The sequence below is a fragment of the Hydractinia symbiolongicarpus genome, chromosome 8, assembly GCF_029227915.1.
Source record: "Hydractinia symbiolongicarpus strain clone_291-10 chromosome 8, HSymV2.1, whole genome shotgun sequence".
NCBI lineage: Eukaryota > Metazoa > Cnidaria > Hydrozoa > Anthoathecata > Hydractiniidae > Hydractinia > Hydractinia symbiolongicarpus.
In genome coordinates this window covers 8,004,319-8,028,126 of record NC_079882.1, presented here as the reverse complement: position 1 = coordinate 8,028,126, position 23,808 = coordinate 8,004,319, and the positions used below count along the sequence as shown (strand labels likewise).

At 33.6% G+C, this 23,808-nt stretch overlaps 4 protein-coding genes across 6 annotated transcripts; all 4 read left to right on the top strand.

The window, feature by feature from the left end:
• Nucleotides 1-1,228: 1,228 nt before the first annotated feature.
• LOC130655287 (NF-kappa-B inhibitor-interacting Ras-like protein 1) lies at nucleotides 1,229-6,046 on the top strand. Its single transcript, XM_057458022.1, has 7 exons — nucleotides 1,229-1,380; nucleotides 2,470-2,565; nucleotides 3,106-3,153; nucleotides 4,016-4,108; nucleotides 4,191-4,284; nucleotides 4,874-4,960; nucleotides 5,542-6,046. Exons 1-7 carry the CDS (start codon nucleotides 1,279-1,281, stop codon nucleotides 5,619-5,621), a joined length of 600 nt encoding a protein of 199 aa, XP_057314005.1. The 5' UTR covers nucleotides 1,229-1,278; the 3' UTR covers nucleotides 5,622-6,046.
• Nucleotides 6,047-6,850: 804 nt separating this feature from the next.
• LOC130655152 (galanin receptor type 1-like) lies at nucleotides 6,851-15,689 on the top strand. Of its 3 annotated transcripts, none has more exons than XM_057457861.1 (2): nucleotides 6,851-7,656; nucleotides 13,632-15,689. In XM_057457861.1, the coding sequence occupies exon 2, from the start codon at nucleotides 13,712-13,714 to the stop codon at nucleotides 15,059-15,061; it is 1,350 nt and encodes a 449-aa protein (XP_057313844.1). In that variant the 5' UTR covers nucleotides 6,851-7,656; nucleotides 13,632-13,711; the 3' UTR covers nucleotides 15,062-15,689. The 3 variants fall into 3 exon arrangements, with proteins under 3 accessions (XP_057313844.1, XP_057313845.1, XP_057313846.1); XM_057457862.1 differs by lacking the exon at nucleotides 6,851-7,656 and adding an exon at nucleotides 9,650-10,277; XM_057457863.1 differs by lacking the exon at nucleotides 6,851-7,656 and adding an exon at nucleotides 12,725-12,955.
• LOC130655154 (atypical chemokine receptor 3-like) lies at nucleotides 10,272-12,390 on the top strand. The gene has a single exon (XM_057457864.1). It carries the CDS (start codon nucleotides 10,573-10,575, stop codon nucleotides 11,905-11,907), a length of 1,335 nt encoding a protein of 444 aa, XP_057313847.1. The 5' UTR covers nucleotides 10,272-10,572; the 3' UTR covers nucleotides 11,908-12,390.
• A 4,269-nt stretch (nucleotides 15,690-19,958) lies between the features above and the next one.
• On the top strand, nucleotides 19,959-22,036 carry LOC130654764 (mediator of RNA polymerase II transcription subunit 17-like). Its single transcript, XM_057457378.1, has one exon. The coding sequence runs from the start codon at nucleotides 20,074-20,076 to the stop codon at nucleotides 21,901-21,903; it is 1,830 nt and encodes a 609-aa protein (XP_057313361.1). The 5' UTR covers nucleotides 19,959-20,073; the 3' UTR covers nucleotides 21,904-22,036.
• Nucleotides 22,037-23,808: the final 1,772 nt, after the last annotated feature.

The following is a 23,808-nucleotide window of genomic DNA, read 5'->3' as shown; positions in this document are numbered from 1 at the left end:
TCGCACGTTATATTTGTACTAGTTCAGTGTCTGCCAAGTGCGGTCCCATGGTGGCAGCACGAGGGAAAATTTGCAATTCCAGGAGTTTAGATTGGTGGAAAATGCCTTTCCAGCATATTTAAACACTAATGGTGTGACATATTTGTATGATTTTATAGTTTATTATCCATTTTTCTTCTCACCAGCGTACCTGCAATCAGCACACACATATTGCTCACGATCACGATGTCTGGGCATTTTATATTTGTTTTAAGTTCTTATCGAGTATGTTCACTTTTCTACGGTGGACAAGTTACGAATAACTTCTTTCCCAGCTCCTCTGTTTCAAAGAAAAATATATTAATAAGAGAAGTGGCAATAAGTTGTGAGGAACTAAATTTTGGGGAAAGTGAACCAAATCAAATAATTTCCTTTTTATTATAGAAAACTTCCAACTTAAAAAAAAATTATAAACTTTCACTATTATCATCTTTTTCAATTTCCAGGTCAGAAGAAGTGACAGCAGCAAAGTCCATCACTGTGTTATTGCTTGCTCCGTCTGTAACACTTCTTTTCTTGGAGGGTTATTTACGGCGTTTAGCACCATTTAATCTTGAAACTTTTTCTGTGTTCCAAATTTGAATACAAGATCCTGATCTGATCTGATTAAAGTTGGCGTGAAAAGTGTTAATATAAGTGTTAATATAACACTTTCCACGCCAAATAGCAGTTGCTTTTAGAGCCATTCCTGCGCTAATCTATTCCAGGAATCCGTTTTGATTCTGTCCATGCGGCTAAAAACACGTTCTAACTTAGGGTTTGTAAATAGTTTAAGTGTCGTATCTTTAACTAAAACAATCTTAGGTTGTTACAAACTCAATGCACCATTCTTGCGCACAGACTTTGGGTAAGGGGAAAAGGGGAGCAACAAGTGCATTTAAAATTGTAACCTCGGTGAAAGATAATTGAGGAGCATACAAAGCATACAACTATAAATCAAAGTTGTTTCTTAAATTTCTCGATACTAATTCATGGTTTGATTTAATGCTTCGCATAAATGTAAGAAAATGCTGGGTCGCTGCATTGCATTTTTGCCCCACTTTTTAAAATCACTTCGCATTTCGCAAAGTGCGAAGCGCTAATTTGAACCCTGAAACATCTACTAGGCTAGTAGATTTTACTAATATACATTTCATAGGTTCATTACTGTCGTCATTAAAGATATTTTATACATCAAGGCAATTTTTATTAACAATAATTTAAAATATTATATTGTAGGAAAGTATATATGTATTCAAGATGCCCAAAAGCTTCTCTAAAATTATAGTACTAGGTGCTAGTTCTATTGGAAAGACAACCATTATTGAACAGATAGTTTATGGAAATTACAATCCAGAAAAGGTAATAAACATATTTTTTTAGTTAAAAGGGCTAAGCCCTCCCATCACTGATGCTACACTCAGTCCACTATGTATGTACGAAGTCAAATAAAATCATATATTTAAAAATCATACATTTGAAGGTTGGAGCCAGAACATATGGGGATTTCAGCTTTAAGCAGAAAAGCCACTAAAAGTCCTTATTTTTTAACTGTATCTGAGCATGTATTATACTGTCAGTTTAGACCTTGTTTGGAGAATTTTTTGATACTCTCCACCGCTATTTATTTATTTATTTATTTATTTATTTATTTATTTATTTATTTATTTATTTATTTATTTATTTATTTATTTATTTATTTATTTATTTATTTATTTATTTATTTATTATTATTTACCCAGGATAGTCTCTTTAGTTCCTGTTAGTACTGCTATTAACAAGGGTCCTGCAAAGGGGCTCCTACTGTATTTAAAGCTCCCATTTGAGCAACAAAAGTTGTGCAAGCACAGCAATCAATAACTAGACAACCGCTTAAGTTATCAATCCTATTCTCATGCTGAGCGCTACGCAGAAAGGATAGATTCACACTTTTATAGTCTCTGGCGTGACTCAGCCGGGGTTTAAACTCAAGATCTCCCGCACTTGAAGCGAATGCTCTACCACAAGGCCACTAGTCTAGGAATAAATACGATCTAGAGCTGAATGAGAGTTCAATAATCCATAGGGATAAACCAGCTTTGAATAGAAATATTGCATCTGTTCGATTATTCCTATCTGTTGATTTATATATCGATAATGTATTTAATGTATAGTAACATGACTTGATAATGGCCGTATATGGCTAAAACAGTGTCAAGATATATTTAATTGATGAAACTAGTGATGTTTTTCCTTTACACTTAATTATAATGTACACACCAATTTCTACAACATTAAAATCATATTTATATTTAATAAATCTGCTAATCAACAGCATCAATTAGTTTGGTTGATGTTACAAGGAAATACTAAAAATATTTCTATCATCCCTTGGTATTTCAATATTAATGAATATGGTTATTGTTCTGATTTCGAAATCATTGGTTTCTAAATGTGTGTAAATTTTGTTAGGAGATGCATCCAACAATAGAAGATTCATACGATGCATGGGTCGATGCTGATCGAGGACAAAAGGAAAGAATTCGAATATTTGATGTAAAAGGACTGGTAAGCTTTTTATAATAACAAATTTACCTACAAAAAAGTAACATTTCTATCAGCTTTTAATTTATCCCATTACGCACTTGGAAAGAATACAAAGAATTTAATTTATCCCATTATGCACTTGGAAAGAATGGAGGGGGATAATTGGGTAAGAAAGTGTAGAGACTGGATAGTTCCTGGGGCAAAGCCCAGAGGCAGACCGAGAAAGACTTGGCAGGAGGTTATAAGGACAGACTTGATACAGAGGAAGTTGAGTTTAGATCTAACACAGTCTAGATCAGATTGAAAGAGGGTCATTAATATACCCCGTCCAACCCATGCTAGCATGGAAAAAGGACGTTAAGCCGAGAATGATGATGACGCTAAATACCTAAAAGTCAAGTTTATGCATGCTTTGAATATACAATATACTGTTGAATTTATTTTCACATATATAATTAGATATTTCAATTATTTATGCCTTCAATTTAATAGCTTCATTAAATAGCCTTTCTAATTTAAGATTCTGAGATCAATAACAAAAACTTTTTATGTTTTGTTTAGGACTTGAACAATCTGGTTTTGCCGTTTCACCACATCCAAGTAGCAGACGTAAGCAGTGCATTTTTTTTATTTTTTTTTTAAACAAATTTAAAGTGTTAAAATTTTATATTTCCATTTCTCCTCCAAAATATTACAACATATACTTTTAGAAATTGCTTATAGCGCTATTTATGTGATTTTAGAGTATGTTTGATTTGGCTTCATGCAACAGTATAATAAACTATGTCCACACATTGCGGATAGCTGTCGTTCTGAAATGATTTTTGTTGTGGCTATCCGTTCAGTTATAAATATTGAAATGATCCCGCTCATCTGTTTTCGAAAAACATGTTCCCGAATGAAACCTATCCGCAATGTGTGAACATAGTCTAAATATGCACTGTGTATCAAATATAGCTTTTGCTTCTACCTGGTATCATTGTTACTTTTTCTTAAATCACTTCAATTCTCAATCAGTCTAAAAATAATGGTGCCTGTCTGTTTGAGTTGTCTTTGGTACTGTTTTCTTCCATTCAAACTAAATAGGCATTCGCTACTTTGTCCAACGTAAGCTCTAAAGGTAGTTATGTTTGGTTTTCATTATTGTCCTTATTTTGTTGAACTTTTAAGAAGCGAGCACTCTAAAACTGGACTTCCAGTGTGGATTAAGAATTTTTTTGTGTATTTTCTCTACTTTTCAGGCCTATATTCCCCTACTTAGGTGTATCTTGTGGATAACACTGAATGATAATTACAGAACGTATAGTTTTACACCATTTATCAGTTTTGCCTTTACACATCCAAAAGAGTTAGAATTAGAGTAAGAAGTGTTGTGTGTGAAAGACCTATGCGCAACAATAGTATATTTAAAACTTTTATTTTCTTTACTTGTGAATCATTGTATAAATGCAATTGTTGGTGTGTTCTGTAGGCTTTTATGTTGGTGTTCAGTGTAACTTCCCGAAAAAGTTTGACCTTGGTTGAGCATCTAAAGAAGGAGATCGAACGCATCAGAGGAAAAGATGTAAGTGACCATTCCATCTTATGATTCGCTAGAAACGAATAGCTTTGAAGTTTAAGAAAGGAGTGTGCTTTTATTTATTTAGTTTCCTATTGTTGTGCTTGGCACGAAGGTTGATGTAGCAGATGCACGAGAGTGTGAACATTCTGCTGTTGTAAAATGGGCTAATTCCGAACGAAGTAAGTGAGTTTTTAAGTGACGATTCTTTTCGTAAACTCAGTCGCTCCCTGCATTTTGTTTTGATGGTACTTGAAATGTGGTTAATAATCAGGAAAACAGGCAACGTCTTTTTTGATGTGAAAAAGTCAGAAATATCTCATTAGATCATTCTGTTACTTAAGAAATTTTGCCTGAAAGCATTCGGTTTAAAAAAAGGTGTGAGAAAATATGTGGCAATTAGTTAAAATGTATTTAGGCTTTAGATTATTTTTCAATCTAGGTAATAAAATGCAAGTTTATTGGATTGCCAGAAAAGTTAGGAAAGCAAGATTATGTTTTCAATACAGGAAAATTCAATGCAAGAGTTTGTGGTATTTTAAAAAGTTGTTAGAGTTGTGAATCGTAGACAGCTTAAAAACACCATAGATTGGGCATATACAAACTCGCAACTTTTAAAACTCGTAATATACATGTGGGATTTGTGACAGGACGAAAATATTTTTTCAGTTTATGTCAGAAGGGCAAAGTTGCAAGAGAGTTATGCGAATTTGTCAATGACTTTTAGTTTTTTCGTGCCCCTAAATATCACCTCTCAACATTGTGTTTTAGTTAAGATGTTTGAGGTTTTGCCAATGAACAGAAATACGTTACAGGAGCCACTAACATACCTTGTGAAAAAAATCAGCAGTAACATTGGTAAGTGCTACACAATTAAATGACACGGCAAAAATGCATCTTATTTGTAAGCGAAGAGCCTAAACTCTTGTTATGACGGTGCTTGAAATTATCGCTTTTACGTGTGTCAGAAAGTGGGATATATGCAGCATATCATGTCAGAGAAAACATGCTAAGGAGTTAGTTATTAGAATTAAATTTCGTTCTCCTTCGCTAACGCTTTAAAATCCACGCGTTCTCCCGGGTTTTTTTTATCGTATTGCGTGCCTCTCTCTACTTGTTGTACCATTTTGCGTGACAAACAAACAGACGTATACGGGTATTATAATATGGACTAGTCGTTAGCCCGTGGATAAATCCACAGGTTCGCCCGTCCTTTATATATCGTATTTCGTGTTTCCGTGACATGGCTTTTTTCTCGAGCACATACAGACACACGAGAAACGGTTATTATTAAAGAGACTTTCCGGTAGCCCGTGGAAAGATATTTCGTGTTTCCGCAGCACAATGGTTATTTTGTGCACAAACAGACAGACACAATGCGGCTATTATTAAAGAGTTTTTTTATTTCAATTTTTAACCTTACTCAACTACTCTATTAGGTAAACGAAATGCGGATGTGAAAGGTATATTTCGACGTGGCGTGGGAAAGAATTTTAAAGAAAGCATGTCAGAGAGTTGAACACAAGCTGGAACATCGAGACTAATACGACAACATTGATACGTTTTATCTAAAACTTTTATCAACACGGCTATCTTGTGAGTGTGGCTGCAAGCTCATGAAGTTGAAAGAATGTGTGTATTCTTGCATCTCACTCATGAATCCTTATTGTGGAACCGATAAACCTGAACGTATTCATCCGCACTATTAGATTTTAAAAGCTGAACAAATTGAGAAAAGATTAAGATATTCACTGCTGATGCAAGCTAAAAAAAACTTCAAAATCGTGGTAAATAGACATTTTTTATTGTAGTCAAATGTATTCCAGTAAATTTTTTTATGTATATAAAGATTATAATATCAAAGAACAACAACATGGCGGATTTTATTAGGACGATTATAATGATTAATTTATAAGAAGAAATCGAAACGTTCAAATACTCGTATGGCTGTATGTCTTTCTTGCAACTGATAGAGATAAAATAGTTTCCGCCTGCCTAGAATGTTTTCGAATGCAAAGAACCGGAGAGGGACAGGTGGGGGAAGTAATTTTTTTAAAACCCGGCTTATTATTTTTTTTAACCAGAAGCTTGTTATTTTTAAGCAAAGAGTCATAACATGTCTGCAGAAAATTGCCAAATTTCCCGATTATAATTTGTTGATGTTTCCTGAATTTTGATTTTCTAATTAAGTTTAATTGAGGTTTTAAAGAACTTTTTAAAACCGTAAAAAATTATTTTTTTAAACTTCCTTGTTGAGTTAGATTAACTTACTATTTGAATTTTTTAACCAGGAAATAAAATATGTTTCATTCTTTTAACCTCTTTAACTTCACTCATATTTTTATGTGTTTTTTTTGTTTTGTTTTTTGACAATGCAAATTGCAGTTGTTTCGGCCATTTGTCCAGAAGTTTCAAAGCTCAACGTTATTTCGTACTCAACCTCGTTCCCAAGGCAATTCGATGACTCGTTCTATTTTTTTCAATGACAATACTAGATTAAAAGGTTGACAATTAACATTCTATTTGGTCCAATATGCATAACCATATTAGTACAGTGTTTCTATCTGCTTAGTGTCCTATTTTTGTTCAGTTTTGCAATTAACTAATTCACGAATCATCTGATCTATTGGATTATGACTGAATGCCTCTAACTCAAAATCCCCTTAATCGAATTAGTAAATAACTAATGAAGATTATTAACTGATTAATTTATTGTAAGCAATTGTTAAGTTGTCTTAAAAATTAAGACGTATTATTTGAAAAGAACGTATTATTTGAAAAATATCGTTTCAAGGGCATCTTGTATTACGGTGATATGAACGTCGCTTGTAGGTAATAGGTCCTTGGTACGAGGTTGGTTTCAAAAGCTTTACCAAAAAGAGACCTAATTAAACGTCTGTTTAGTGATATTATTTTCTAGTTCGCCTTACTCAACCGAAAATAACTTTATTTATTTTCTAAATTCCATGTAGGAAAATAACAACGCGGTATTTAGCAGTGTAGTTGTCTTAGCTAGGACGTGTCTTCGTCTGTTTAGTGACTTTAAGAAATTTCACTGTCCAGCTTAAACGCCCACCTTTAAAGGGCATGATAGTTTACAACCTCTGCATGTACACACATAACCTCGTTCCCATGCCCCATTACTTACCTTTAACCCAAAATTAGAGAAAATACAAGATGTCTTGGTGAGAGGGATGGTTTAAACACAGAGTAAAACCTGATGTGTGAGTTTAAAAGAAGTACAGGTGTATTTTTTTGTTTTGTTTTGTTTTTTATTATTTTTTATCTTTGTTTCGTTTCTTTATTTATATCGAACAAAAAATTACGGAAATACAATGTGATAACGAAACAAAGCAAGCCAGATGAAGTTTTTGTTTCTTCTCAATCGCGAAATAGAAAAAAGCCGAAAATAACAGTGGGAGTAAGCCTAAGTTTACGGAAACAAGTTTGTGTAAATATAAAACTGGGGAGAGTCACAGTTGGTGTTGTCACGAAATGAGATATAACTGATTCGGATTTGCGTTCTTTTTGTCTTCCCCTTTTCAAGTTTTCAGGTAAGAATTATGTAGTTAAACTCGATTGTTTTTTTCTCCACAAACTTTTTTTTGGTTTTCTTTATATTTTCTGGTTTGTCCTTCGAGAGAGCCTACTAGATAAGTATCTTTTTTCAAATATATTTTTTAATGACGAAGTTAAAGTTCTAATATATTAGAAATTAAAAAAATGACTTGCTTATCCAAACCATTCTGAAAATATTGATGCTATAACTCTAATGGTATAAATCCAACTTTATTTTTAGATCAGATTTTTTCTTAAGTTAATTACTTAGCAACCATACATAAGAATTAGACAAATGTGTACATTAGGAGAAGTTCCGGCGTAAAAAAAACTTCGGACAAAAAACCCAGTTGTTATATCTGAAATCATGATATTTGGAAAGTCTTTTAAGTTTGCGGTAATTTAGTGTCTAATGAACTTATTCACTTAAACTTGTCCATGATCTTTTTTCAGTCTATGAAAGGGTATTTTTCCAACCTGAAAGCTTTTTCGCCGGGTTCCCGATATTGAAATAAGTGAAGCCAGCAGTTTTTAGTATGCGCGGTCCTGCGTCCGAGCGGCACAACGTCTACTGGAAACAGAAAAGAACTTGAAATGGCGGCGATTTGAGAAAATTCATTGGTCGATAAATTATATAAATTATATACATTGCAGCGCTTTTAAAGCTTACAAAAATTCAAAAATGATTTAGAATTTTGAGAACTTGCGTGCGCCTTGAACTGACGTGCTAAACGCTTAAAGTGGACTTCGCCTTAACTATTATCAGCTAACGAAGCATGCTTTTTTACACACATTTTTTTGGTACTTGCGCCACCAACAAAACCGCAATATTTCGTTACAAACATTTACGCTTTATTACGTTGTCCCGAATTGCTTTACGCATATAATCTAAAGGTGAAAAAAATTAAACCACAACAGGAACGACGAAAAGTTTGCGCGAATAAAATACGTTCGTGAATTCAATTTACTAGTCGGTGGGCCGTGGAAAAATCCACGGTTCGCCTGTTCTTATTTTACCGCATTGCGTTGCGTAATAAACAATAATGTAATATTGGATGCAAAGATGTTGGCAGTGAATGTTATATTTAATTGGATTGTTTTGTTCACATTTTTCTCCTTGAAAATTAATAATGAGATTTTTTAAACCAGACGATCGATCGATCGAATCGACGATCTTAATGTTACATCGTCTCGGAAAAAGGATATACTGTCTCAAAGTTACTTTTACAAAGAAACGCAATTTTTTAAACACGGAAAAAAAAGTTTGATTTAAAACAAAAGCCATTTTGTTCCAGAGTGAACGAACTCCATGGTTGGTTTACTAATTGGTAAGTTTAATGTGAACAGGAAAAAAATTTATACAAGGAAAATATGTGACTTGGGTAGGTTTTAAGGACATGCGTTGGTTTTGTTTTGCTTGTTTGATTTCTTTATATTTAGTTTTGTATAAAATTAATTAGATAATTTTTTTTTTATCACAGTTTAATCAGATGTTTTCGGCAAAGTATTTGAAAGATAATATAAATAATTGAATTACAGTTCATTTCATAAGTTGGTTAGGTCTGGTATTATAAGTATGTTAAATATACTGCATAATTTCTAACCTTGCCACAAAAAAAATGTATTCTACTGCTGCGGAAATTGATGTATAGTTTCCACGCGTGCTAAGTCGATGAATTAGTCGTTAGCCGCGGGCAATCTGCGTGTTTGGATACGATTTTTAGCTGTAGTACATACCCCAAGCATCCCTATTTTGTGCATCCTTAGTACAAAACAGAAATTAGCAGACATTTCAAACACACAAACGGTGGCTATTATACAGTAGGTCCTTGTGGAACTCCCGGGGCGATTATTTTAGCTTCAGTGACGCTAAGCATAGAACTGCACAGATTTTAAATTTGAAGTATTTTAATTATGCGATTGATAAAAACTGCCAATTCTGATATTTTTATGCTTTAAAAATATGTCGTAGCATGAGGCGGTAAAAAAAAACCTAATTCCATTCTATACTTCACTGGATGCGTGTGGCTACGTTCAATGCATAACATAAACAAACCATTTGCAGAGTGTCCTGCATACAAGCGTCATCTGACTTTTGTCAAACTTGCGTTGCCTAGCTTTAAGATCTCTATCTGTTTTTATAAATGCATAAATTTTAGTTAATCAAACTTAATTAAAGTAGCGAACAAAGAATCATTCATATTTGCTCTGCAATTTCGTGCCCAATACCTGTGAACTTTTTTGCTTCGATTCAGTTTGACAAACCTTTGGGGTCGGGGTTGTTAATATTTAGTAACAAGCAACAACCAACAACAATAATAACAACAAAAAGAAAGACTGATTTTATTATTATGTAATTACAAGGTTCGTAGCTTAAGTGTTTAATAAAAATTATTTTTTTTCTTTTCTGCAGAATATTAAGCTGAATTTAAATACCTTTTCATATCTTTCATAGGTTTCAATTAAGCGACTCGTTGTTATTACTTTCGAGACACAAAAGTTAGAATGTATTGTTGACAAGTTGAGAAGGTTTTTGTAATGTTGTTGCAGAAATAGAAAAAGTTATTAAACCAAAGTTTATTTTAGTTAACCAGTGGTTTGAATGTTATGTTGGAAGGTATAAACGTATTTTTTTTTAAAAGCAATGCGTTTTTAAAACTAAAAAAGATTAGGCTGTTTCTTAAAGTTGAAGAGCCTGAACCACTAAGTCATCATGGTACCAATCCTGCGTGTGTGCTGGCTATGAATTCCCTTTTGACGCAATATAATCTATTAGCAAAACATACATTCATTGCATTCAAAGATCTTTAGATATTTCTTTATATGCATATTCAGTATTTAGAAACTTCTTTTTCAGAAAATATTACATGCATAAAAAAGTTATTTTCGCTGCTTCACGTTAAATAAAAAAAATGGATACTTTGATATTTAAGCTAAACATGCAATTTTTAATCATTATTTTTAATACAATCGTTGTTTTTGCGGCTAATTCATCCAATATGACTCGCTCATACAATACATCAATTTCAACCATTCATGAAAGCCACATAGCTGAATCGAGTCAAGTCGAGTGTAAATCGCCGAACAAAAATGCAACCATATCATCAGGACACGAAAAAACACCGCGTTATGGAAATTCAGTCGCAGCATTTTTAAAAAAGTATTGTCAGATGTGCAATATTACCGATGCGGTATGCAATTGCAACAGCCTTTCTGATATTTGTACATTACTTAACACTAGGGTAGAGCATATGTTTTTATATCAGCGATGGAGATATTTGACGATTGGTTTCTTCAACGTCTTTTTTGGAGTTTGTGGAATAATTGGCAACGTTATCGTACTTTTGGTCACGTATTTTGAACGCGTGACAATCAGTAGATGTCAGTATCTCATTACATGCTTGGCTGGCGTTGATTTGTTATTTTCTATTTTACAGGTTATTTTATATATGCCATATTTTTGGACATTCTATTGGATATATGGTGAACCTATGTGTAAAATATTACATGGCGCAAGCGATTTGAGTTTCATGCTAGCTCTCGGATTCATATCAGTGATAGCTCTGGAACGATTCTTTGGTATAGTGTATACGCTAAACGGTTGGTTTTCAAAAGGTTTCCTTAAACTGGCAGTCATTCTGAATTTCATAACTGCATTTATTGTTACTTTATATGCAGCTCTCAGGACAAAACTGGAGACGATTTCTGATAAAAACGAAAGATGCCAATTAGACTTCTCACGACATTCTCATCGCATCTTCAATTGGTTTATCAATGTGCTGTACTTCGCATTACCTGTTTTTATAATTTCCGTTTTATATTACTTCATTGCTAAAAAACTAAACAGTAAACAAGAAACCGAGGTTACTTCCATGCTGGAGGAAAAACAGAGAGTAAAACGCCTGAAAAACAACAAAAGGATTATGAAAATATTATTTGCTATTGTGGTTGCGCTTGTTATTCTCGTGTTACCAAATCGTATCGTCGCAACCTTCTTTGTCTATGCTAATGATATAACCGTAAAAACAGAAGACATTATTATTATTATTGGGTATGTCCCCTACTCGTTGCATGTTGCTATCAACCCCATTTTGTATTCGCTAATTGACTCGAAATTTAAAAAGAAATGTAAACGTATTTTTCAAAATTCCGTTACAAGGCTAACCGTTTATTTGAGTAGCCAAAGCGCAAATGATCAAGACGAAATAAATGATGGAAGGACAACTCTGAAGGAAGATAACTTTTAATAAACAAACTGAAATTTTTATTCGTTTTGGTTTGATCATAAGAATCCTCTGCAGGATTGGTTGAAAACAAAATTATCATATTAAAACCACGGTGGACATAATAAGAACAAAAATAAGAACCTTTGGAGTGCTGAAAAACTTATTGAAAATGAATTCAGTGCATTGGATCAGGTTTAAAGGGGAAGGGGAAATGATATTGTTTTTTTATGTTGTTTTTTATTATCGGGGCTACGGGAGACTATACACCCCTTTCCCTACGCCCAACCTCTTGAGTTTCTCTGTAAAATAATCTTTTTATTGTGTATTTGCAAATATTTTTAATTTTTTTATGTTGATGAATTTTTGAATATTTAGAATTTTCTTTAAATGTAAAGCATTCAAAATAATTGTACTCGAGTGACATGATAAATACGCTATCTAGCAACCTCGTTTCTAGGTCACTTTGCCTTTACGGTGGGTTTTCACAAACAAATTTGGTCAAGTCGAGCGACGTCGATCGATTCGAAATTAGGATTTTTTTCTGCTTTTTGTCAAATCAACGCCGACTATCTATTTAACCATAAGTGGAAACCCCCTCTTACGATCCCGCCCTGTGATGTCGATTCTAACGAGACAAGAGAACTTGGGAAGAGGCTGCACCTACAACGTAGATATACATATGTAAAAAATATCTTTACAGTAAAAGTAGAATTACAGTAAAAGTCTTACACAACGACTTTATATAGATAGCTAGAACACTTTTCCCTTCTCTTTCGCTATATGCAGTATTTCGTGTAAATCCTATTAATTTTTTAATTTCCATTTATAAATTTAATTCATATTTTCCGTTTCATATGCTCCAACATAAGAAGTTCCATTTTTCCGAAGAAAGAAACGGGGATTTTAATCGCAAATATAATCAGAATCATATAGTCCAAGTAAATTTCATTACTTTATGTTAACAGGCGGGAAAGGAGGTACAAAGTAGCGATGCGGGAAATATGTGCGACTGGGGATCCACCGTGGAATTTTCGAGTTCATATTTGAGCCTTGGCAGGGCTATCGTAAGGTTAATTTCTTTGTTAATTACCGTATTTAGTTTTTATTTCAATATATAATCTTTGGAAAGTCCTTTCCTCCTGCAAGGAAAGTTTAAATATTAAAATGACGGATTTGATAATGATAGAAAGTTTGAGTTACTTGGGTGAGATGGGTGTGATGCGAAACTTCCAAATTAAAAACATGTATTTTTCCTGCTCGAAAGAAAAGACTCATTAAACAACCGCGGGCGAATAACGTTGCTGAATAAAAGCTAAATATTTTGTAGTTAAAGTTGGCATTACTTTATCGTGTTTAATCTGTACAAACAATGGAAGTATCTTAAGGAAAACAAGCATAGTTCCTTTTTTTAAGAGACATTCTTTTATGCATTGGATTGGAATTTGGAATTTTAGTTACAAATAAAGGGATTTTACGTTGGAATAAGTTTAAAAAAACTTATTTAAAAATAGCGATTAATGCCCGCGATTGATAATTTTATTGAAAGAATTTCTAATCTATTTTTTAAATCTGAATGCTGAAAACATGCTGAGAACAAACGTATTCATTAAATCTGTTTAGAAATTTTTTATTTAGGATATTCACAATGAATACTTTATATTTTTCCTTTTCATTATATTTTCATTATCTTTTAATTAGATTTTAATAAATGTATGTATCAGCTAAAGTAATTTTTATTTTCTCAGGTTGAAGATTCGTCAGATGTTAACATTACCAAAAAACATTAAGTGAGAATTGGATTTCTGTGGTGACAAAAAGAAACAAAATGGAACAATTTACGATTATAAGCATAATTCTACTGGTTGCTAATGCGAACATGGCATCGAGTACTGTCGATTCTAAAGTAGATATAAAAAACAGGCAAGCTAAATGTCTTTTCCCTGGTAAAAAATCATTTTCGGCTTCACAATCTGGGAAAAAAGAAATCTATTTTGGTGACGTCAAAACAGTATTCACAAGTGATGTAAAGAGGAAGCTGAAAACGTACTGCAGCAAATGTGGATTTAATAAAGTCGAATGTAACTGTACCTACCTTTTAAGCATTTGCAATTTTATTAAAATGAAAAGGAGAAAAAATTTTACTTTTAATTGTATACGATGGGAAAATTTAACTAAAGCATCGTTTAACGTCTTCTTTGGAATTTGCGGATTAGTTGGCAATTTCATCGTCCTTGCCGTGACGTGTTTCGCGCTCAGAAAAGTAAGCCGATGCCAATATATGATCACATGTCTAGCAGGTGTTGATTTTGCATTTTCCATTCTGCAAATTATCATAAATGTGCCGCACTTTTGGACTTGTAGCTGGCTGTACGGTGAATATATGTGCAAGTTTTTTTACGGTGCAAGCGATTTAAGCTTTGTATTAGCGTTGGGCTTTATTTTGCTTATTGCGATTGAAAGATTCACTGGGGTGGTGTGGAATGTAAAAAAATGCCGAAAGAGAAGAATACTATTTATAGGTATTGGAGTCAATATAACTTTAGCGCTGATTATAACATTGACGCTTTCTCTAAAGACATCTTTATTTAGTGAAGATTTAGGCGAGAAAAAAATATGTCGAGTGACATGGTCAGACTATTCGCTTCGAGTTTATCATTGGACTGTTTTTGTCGCCTGTTTTCTCATTCCAATATGCGCGGTTGGAGTTTTATATTACTGTGTCATAAAGAAGCTTCGTTCTGAAACAAAAAAAGCCTTTACCGCTATCTTGGATAACAGACAACGCATCAAACGTCTTCGAAAGAACAAAAGGATCATGAAAACATTGATTTGCTTAATAATAGCACTTGTAATTCTTGTACTTCCCAATCGAGTGGTTTCCATACTATTCAGTTATACTCATTTTAAATCTGTAACAGTTTACGCTATATTGGTCATCATTAAATACGTACCGTATTCTTTGCATGTTGCCATAAACCCAATATTGTATTCGATTATCGATGTTAACTTTCAAGATGATATGAAGCATCTGCTTAAGTGCACACTAAGAAGAAATAATAGTAGTCATTTAAGTGATCATTCGGGAGCCAATCACAGATATGTGAATACACAACGGGTACATTGTCAGACTCCATCGAGAGAAAGAATAGAACTTCATGGTCGTATTGTTCATTAAGAGTTCGATCACAAAACACGATTTTATGATAAATTCACCTTCGTTCCCACGGACTTTTGCCTTTTTTGGTATGAGATAACTAACAGGCAAAAATCCCTGGGAACGAGGGTAATGATCAATTTATAAATTTATGGAGAACATGAAAACATTTTTATTTGAATGGCAGCCTGGTCAAAGGACATGCTTTGTCATGCAGCAATAAAAAAATCAATTTGTAATATAGACGTAATTATTTATTTATTTAAAAGCATTTTAGCAGCGAAGGGGTGACTACTACCCTCTGTCGCTACTACTTCAAAGGTAGAAACTTTCACGGGCTTCTGCCTATTTCGCGAGGAAAAAAGTTAGGCATAGACTTTCGCGAGAGACCACGGTTTTGCACATTTTGTGGAAAATACGTTCGCGAGTAATTAAAGAAAGATGAAAAAAGCTTAAAAATTTTTATGCATATTCACATTTTTAGAACAGATTCAAATACGGTTAAAGGGGACCTCGTACCTCAAAAAAACGTTGCTATATCGAAAACATATCTGGTCTGGATAACGAATTCAATGATTAATAATTCCTTTCTACTCCGGTATCTCTAAAATAAGCAAAAACATTTTACTAAAATTAACCTCTTTTTATGACATGGCTACGCTGCTTTGAAAATGCTGGATTCATAATGGCGAATTTGCTTACGTAATGCAAGAGCAATCATATAATGTTTTTCGGCTTTTACAAACCATGCTAAAATAATTAATAATAAAGCATTTATTATAGAAAAATTTTGGAAATGTATTAGGCTTTCAGTTTGAACCTTATTGAAAAAAATTGAGAGAAGAAGATGAGGATAGTAATTAAAACGAATCAAGCATTGTTTATGACAGCGGCGATGATTATTTTGATGAAGAATCCCAGCATAATTGGATCGAACAGCCGATTGGTCCGTGGTGTTCTTGCGAGAAGTGTGAGAGGATGCCGCTAGAATGTGAGTGTAAATGTTGCAAGAAGTTAAAAATTTCTCAGATGAAAGAGTTGGAAGGTAATTATAATATCATTAGTACCCAGGGAACAACGAGGATGATATTATTACCCAATTCATCGTCATGTAAAAGGGACTATAAGTTATCATTTTAGTACTGAACATAAAAACTTCAAATACATCGTCCTTTTAAAAGACGCACTTTGGACAACTTTAGTTAGCATGCACGACAGAGAGAGAGAGTAGCCTTCTAACAAACAAAGGGCATGTATCCAATTTGTAAATTACTAGTACGTAAGTATTATTCAGATTTCATAACACGGATATTATTATACCTAAACACTTGTTTCTTTTATTGTAGAACATTCGGTATGCTGCTTATCGCCAGTTCACCTTATGGGTACATGTTCGCATAGGGAGAAAAACACGGCGTGTTACCCCATCTTGCGTTGTTTCAAGAATTAGACCAGAGTTCCCATCTCTTGATGATAGTTACGTTGGCTTTAAGGAGGGTATTTAAGGAGGCGAATTTGAGTTGTCGTGGACTTTCAATCGCGTACGATAAACAAGGTACGTAATGTGGATAATAATGTAAGTAATTTTATAAAAATGTGTAACGTAAATGTTGAGTATCGTCTTGTGAATATTTAGTGTGAAGTTCAATGATTTCTTCACAGTCTGGTCGTTCAATGGGAGCAGTACATACCGATCGTTTTCGACTTGCCCTATCCTCCCCATTGTTACTTTGCGAGCGATAGTAAATATCAGAGGCGATATGCCGCAAGTAATGATATGACTTCTCCGTCTTGACTTTCTTTGCAACGAATCGTTTTGACGGTTTTGAGCAAGAAATCGGTAATCCTTCCTTTTTTGTTGACCTGAAAGTTAAGGCAATTTATTAAAACAGGTAGTGCTCTAAGATAAAAATAAAATAAAATAAGAACAAACCTGCGGTCTATCAATGTTGTGGTTATGATCTAAAGCAGCTGATTGGACGCCCGATATCATCTTTTCTTGTTCGTAAAAAATACTTTTCGGCAAATAACGAATTTTTAATGAATGAAACACTTCTAAGTAGGTTGTAAAAATATTTTCGTTTTATTTAACGATGTCTTTTATTAGTCTTTTATCGTGGGCATCCAGAAGTAAATTTTGTTCTTCATGGTCTGGTTCAGAATTTAAAACCTCGGCTTTAACCGAATGTACTTTGCATGAAAAATAAAAAAAAAGCGAAGCAGCCAAAAATATGTGCACAGAAATTCCCCATGCTTTCACCTTCTTTTTTTTGTAATTTCTAAACGACACTCTTTTTTTCTATGTTCAGGTTTGTGTACAAAGATTGTTGGAACAGCCATTAAGACAAGCTTACAGGGTGCTTTTCGGAAACCTGCAATACAAAACGACTAATTCATACATTCGCAATATACACTGTGTTCAGTATCACAACTTTCTTACCAGTCCTTCTAATAATGAAAATAACTGTACTAACAAAAAGAAAAAAATTGTATACTATGCTTACCTTTTATAAGTTGATTTCTTAAATCGATGGACTTATCAAAGCAGTTGGTTTGGAAGCGCTCCTCGCATAAATAAATAGTTTTTGGAAGATCAGTTCTTTTCATGTTTGCTATAGAAGGAGCAACGGTAGATTTATCACGCGGGATTTGGAAAAATGATAACTCCGGGTTTTTTTCCTATGTTTTTGACTGCCTACGGCAGCAAAAGACGGATCCATTCTTAAAATTTTAACTTTCTAGTAAACTTTGCGACTTCTTTAGTTATGTTGCAATAAAATTTTGTAATTTTTTTACTTTCGAATTAATTTTTGAATAGGAACCTGCTTGCACGCATAAACGCATTTTCTTTATAAAATGGGTTGTTTAATCCCGCAAAAGCGGTCTGCTTCATAGCCAGCTCTACGTCATTTGTTTACATTTCTATCGCATCTGCTGAGCTAGACCGTTTTGCAGAAGAAGGCCGCCATTAAAAGGCAGCACGTTTGGTAAAAATGATAAAAAAGAATACAATATTTCTAACTTATACTAATAAATTGTGCAAAATAATTATTTAATTCTTTAAGAAGTCAGCATTATCTACGATATGAGAAAAAGTTTTTTTAAGGTGGGAGGTAACCTTTAAACGTTAATGCGTCAGCCAACTTCCCTGTATTTAATTTCCGGGACCAAAAAAATTTTTTTACGAACTTAATAAACTCTGTTTTAAAAAAACCATTTGCATAACCTATGCCAATGATCACCTTGCATAGTGACCATCTTTCAAAACCTCATTGTCAATTAACCAAAGTTTTATATATAACCTTGCAGAGCTAAGCGAGCCTGGCATTTTACGTCACAGATACGTGCGGCAAGTTTGTTTTGGTTCCTCTCATACGCAACTTATATTTAACTTCATATTAATATTTACATTTTTTATTCATTTTGGCTGAACTTTAGAATTCTCAGTTACTGTAACTTCATATCTGTGTCTACATTACTGCTTTTATATGATGGCCAAGATTTTGCTGTACGAATCCCAAAGTTGCTTTTTATTATTTTTTTCACAAAATTTATTTAAACAATAGTTAACTGAAACTGAATTTGTATATGGTGGACTCGCTGCTTTTTTTTGCTTTTACATTTTATGGCCTGGACATCTCCAAAAAGCCACCCATTACTGATAAATTCTGCTTTTTCTTTTCCTAATGACATGTTTATATCTACAGTCCATCCTGGATTTAACCATATGCCAGATTGAGCGCTCAATCAAAGTGTGACTTAAAATTTGATTAAGTTCGATTTTCTGAAATTTCTTCATAGCGTGTTAAAAAAGGCCTAGCAAGAATCAGTTTAAAAAAATCTTCCTACCTTTTCTCTTCCTCAAAATGGCTGTGTAAATTTTTTATCCCTCGTGCAAAATTATCTTTTATCATATTGGTCTAAAAGTATTCCATAACAAGTTTCAAGTCAATAACTTTATTTGCTTACCGAAGTTATTGCACTTTGAATTTTCTTGAATTAGGCCGGCTAAATGTGCATTCAATGATAAAATGGCTCCAACGGTTAACCTACTGGCTTTTTATATTTTTATGGTAACCAAAGCATATAAGGTAATAAAACATGCCCACTAATAACAACCTGATATAATTTAAAACGTAATGATACATATTTTGTAAAAAAAACATTTTCAATATTTTGTGCAAAATTATTTTGTCTATAAAGGACACTAGGTCTCTCAGCTAGTAATTTTATATAACGCAATTCTTTGCAAAAAGCTGCAAATTAAACCTGGCCACTTGGAAATAAGTTGAGTTTCTTTCTTTTGTTCTACCTTGATAGTTTGCGCTAGGTATAGTGTGCTAGATAGCTACTTTTGTAATTCTAGTTTTATTAAAGTTTCCTATTAAAATATGTAAGCAGTATTACTTTATGATGTCTTATTTTATACTCTCATTGCTTAGTAATGCTTTTTATTAAATTTTCACTTTGAAAAAAACATGATACTGATACAGCTCCTTCACCATTTTAATACGAACAGCTTCCTCCTGTTCGTCAGACTCGCCGCCTCGCCAAAATGTTTTGTATGACGCAATAATTATGTGACATATCCGCGCCAATCAGGTTTCACATCGGACCATGTTCGTATCGCCGTCCCGGGGTCAGAAAAGATACAAGATGCCCTGGGGACGAGATTGGGAAAGTCGTGGATTTTTGAAAGAAAAAAGAAAATCACGAGTTTGACCCAAAACCCCAAACTTGTGGGAAATTCAATCTACTTAGTTCAGGAAAACATATCGAGAATGTTCAAAAGTCACTAGATAAAGCGAGGTAAAGTCTTACCACAATGGTAACCAAGACCGCCCACCCTGCTAAAGGGGTTATCCAGGGTGGAAGATTGTCATTCTTCTTGCCTGCTCCAAAATAGGAAGGGCCGGAAGATCGGTAAGTCCGTTTTTTCCGGGTTTCATTCTGGAAACTTACACTCAACAAGCTCCTAACAAAATAACACAGCAAAAAGTCCATTCCTGTGTTGTGTAGCTTTAGTTAGGAAGATGACATCGTTAAAAATCAGTGTTGAAAGGCTTTTAGAACAAGAAGTTGATGAAATTAACCGTTCTGGTGAAGAAAAATATATTAAACCTTTTTCATTGTCTGAAGAGCTGACTTATCTTGCAGGAAAAATTGATTTTTATGATGGACTTGAAAACTTGCAAGAAAATAATACAGAGAGTGGCCAAAATGGAGAAGACGAGCTGGCCAATGTGAAACGTAAAAGTGAAGAGAAAATTGAAAACAAATGGCCATGGGAAAATGTTCATTCAAAACTTCGAATAGCTTTATCAGAAACATGTGTAATGTTGGATGTGCTGCAAAGTCTTACTAAGAAAAAGTATTTGGTGCTTGATCCGATTCAACAGAATGCAGAACCTGATAAGCAAACTGTTCAAATGCTTGAAAAACGAAAGTTTTTAGCCAGAGCTGGTTCTATAATTGCAAAAGGAGCTGCAGGTTTGAGTAAGAAAATAGACGAATCAGAACCGATTGTTGTAGAGGAAAATGACAATGAGTATTACATGCAACTGATGCAATTAAGACAGTACTGGCGTGTGAAAAAGACAGGTAACCAAATAACTGGGGATGTGAGTTATCGTACAGCTGGGTCAACATTTTGGCATCCTGGTCTATTTGAAGTAAAGCCTGATCATAGTGAATTAACTGAAAAAACACTCACGGTAAATATAAGCCCTGATTTAGTACAATCATCAGTAATTACTGTTCAACTGATTGATCAAAACAGTAGACATCCATGGAAAGAAACATCTTTACTTACTTCGAAAAGAAAAATTGACTCTTTAAATAACTGGGAAGAAAGTCTTAATCTGGCACAACAGCATATATTTAACAAGGATTTATTTGCACGTCTTTCTACTGATGCCTACCAAGGGTCATTTTCAGGCGTTGAGGTATTAAATTCTAAAATTACCTGCAAAATATTAGATGATGTACAGGTTGTCATATCACATGAAATTGGTTGTAAAGATGCTAATCTCTCAACTGATGATGCTGTAGATTCTACAGATGATTTAAAATTGATTCTAACTGCATTGCTCCAAAGTCATCATAAAAGAAATGCAAAGTGGACTTCACCATATCCAGCTACATCCAACTATTACAAAAAGCAATCTAGAAGCTCAACAATTGTCAATATGTTAAATCGAAAAGAGGTTTTGCAGCATAATTCAATCTTAAAAGAGTTTCTTGACCAAGCCACACATAAAGTTTGGATTACACGCCTCAAGTTTTATCTTGACGAGAAGTGCAAAACGCTAAATGACCAGAGTATGTTGATACATTGGAACTCCTTGAAGTGTAGACTCAAGTCATCCATTACAGTTTCTGTGATAAGCAAAATACATTTAGCATCAGCTGTTAAAGCATCGTTTTTAATTTCCATAGATCAACAGGGAATGAACATAACATTCGAAGATTCTAATACAATTTATTTACATTTTGATATAGCTGCTCTAAATACTCTGATTGATTCAAAGATCCGTACACATCTTCAAATGGTGGCAAAGTGTTTATGTTTGAGATACAGTTGGACTGTTGTGCAATCGACATGGAAGTATCCAACGTTCATTGTAGAAAATCAAACAGGATTCCCTGAGAAGCGTTTGGTGTGTCTTTCAAGTGACAAGAGTACTAGTATCAGAGTTACATTTCACAGTAACATTACCATAGAACTCTCAAAAGCAGGTAGTGATGTCAGTTCTTTGTTAGATTGTGAATTCCAAGCATATGTGTACAATCCAATACCGTTAGAAGCTATTGCTGGTTCATCATTTATTGAAAAATTCCAAACATTACTATTGTGTTGCTAATAGTGTGTTTTGTCAGGATTTGTCTTTTTTTTGTATACAGAAAATCGTACTTGCAAAAATACAACTGTAGACTTTATTTTGCATACTTTCAAAGAAAACTTTGGCACTTCAACCTGGCGCCATACAACGTGTATTCAATGGTATTACTTTTTACTGAACTTTCTGTGAAAACGAATTTAAAGTTAAATACCCTATTAGAATAAATTTTTGCGAGAAAAATTTTTTTGCGATTTCGCAAATTTTCAGGCTTTTTGCGAAATGTATTAATTGCCACTGTCGTCATTCGCAAAAATATATTCTCGCGAATTTTTGACAATTTGGTCATTCGCAAAATAAGTTTTTTAAACCTTGTTTTTAATAACAAAATTTATCATTGTGCTTGCGTAAGCCAACAATTTTTGTTCCTTCCGCGCCATGTATGTACAACATTACAACAGAAAAAACTTTAACATACTATTTAAGGATAACAGCGTTTTGAAGGATAAAGATAATTACTGCACATGTAAGAAAATAAATGCATCAAGAAAAATGTTGCATATAGTTTTTGGTTGGAACGTTAATTGTAGATTGATTGTGAATTACTTGTCTGGTTTCTGTATCTCTTAACATCAGACGTCAGTTTTCTTTGATTCCAAGTCTGTTTTCTTTGATTGGTCATTTTTTCATTTACCCTTGGACATTAAGGAAACATTCTAGAATACCTGCATCAATTGAAATAAAATGGTGTACCCTTGTAAAAGCATTTTGATCGTTCTTTTACAAGGATCTTTAGTCGTCTTATTATCAATGGGCTCCTTCAAATCCTAGTAATTGCTCATTCGCGAAAATTACAGTCTACTCACCATAAGTGGAACCGCAACGGGACTGAAAAAAAATGGTTCCACTTATCCGAATTGCTCGATAAGTGGAACCTCTATGAAACTGTGCTTTTAGCGACGCCGTATTTCTTTGCTGTAGATATACAGGTTTGACCTGCGTCAATTTCTTTTAATGCATTGTACTAGTCAACTAAAGTTACACAGGTAACCCTTCGCTTCGAAGACTGCACAGCTACCCTTTTTGAAATGTGACTGTTGATATAGTTTTTTCAACAGTAGCAAAAACGGCCAACGCAGCCAGCCAATATATTTTAATAAACTACACATAATTTTACAACAACAACTAGAACATATGACTACAAGGGACTAAATTACGACATAACACAACATATTCCTAACTAACGATTTAACTATGTTTTCATTACTTGATAGCAATCGAATATTCGCATTCGAAAAAAGAATGTTTTGATTAAAATGATTCAAACGTACTGTTGTAGATAATTTTTCTTTTGGAAAAGTTCCACTTATATGAATAAATATTGCTCAAGGGACCAAAAAAATGATTCCACTTAGCGAAGGTTCCACTTATCCGAATAAAATAAGAGAGGTTTGTTGATGCTAATCCAAAGGAACGGGGAAAATGTTTCCAATAAACGAAATTTCCGCTTATTTTGAGTTCCACTTATCGAGATTAGACTTTTTTGGGAGAAACTTTCGCGGGAAAAAATTAAGAATAGTACAAACAGCGATATTTTTTTATTATTTTCACATTTTATTATTTTTACATATATTCCCTTCCCCATAAAAACAAAGTAGGATCTACCTGCATCATTTTACTTTCGTGGATCAGAGCGAAAATATATTTTCCACGGACTTATTTTTGCCGCTATCCGTAGAACATACTTTTCGTGAAGATTTATTATCGAAGGCAGGTATAAAATATTTTTAGCGGGCATAATTTTAAGAATTAGAAAATTCGCGAAATATTGCGAAAAATTATTATTCCAATGAGTTATGTTCGCATTTTCGAATTTAACATTGTCTCAAATATACAATGAACATAAAAGGCTTGTTAAACATGGACGTG

Bases quoted from the DNA above. Each gene is read 5' to 3' on its own strand.
- LOC130655287 (XM_057458022.1), top strand. From the start codon at position 1,279: ATGCCCAAAAGCTTCTCTAAAATTATAGTACTAGGTGCTAGTTCTATT. The intron at 4,109-4,190 runs GTAAGTGACCAT...TTATTTATTTAG, and splicing joins AACGCATCAGAGGAAAAGAT to TTTCCTATTGTTGTGCTTGG. The intron at 4,285-4,873 runs GTAAGTGAGTTT...ATTGTGTTTTAG, and splicing joins ATGGGCTAATTCCGAACGAA to TTAAGATGTTTGAGGTTTTG.
- LOC130655154 (XM_057457864.1), top strand. From the start codon at position 10,573: ATGGATACTTTGATATTTAAGCTAAACATGCAATTTTTAATCATTATT.
- LOC130655152 (XM_057457861.1), top strand. From the start codon at position 13,712: ATGGAACAATTTACGATTATAAGCATAATTCTACTGGTTGCTAATGCG.
- LOC130654764 (XM_057457378.1), top strand. From the start codon at position 20,074: ATGACATCGTTAAAAATCAGTGTTGAAAGGCTTTTAGAACAAGAAGTT.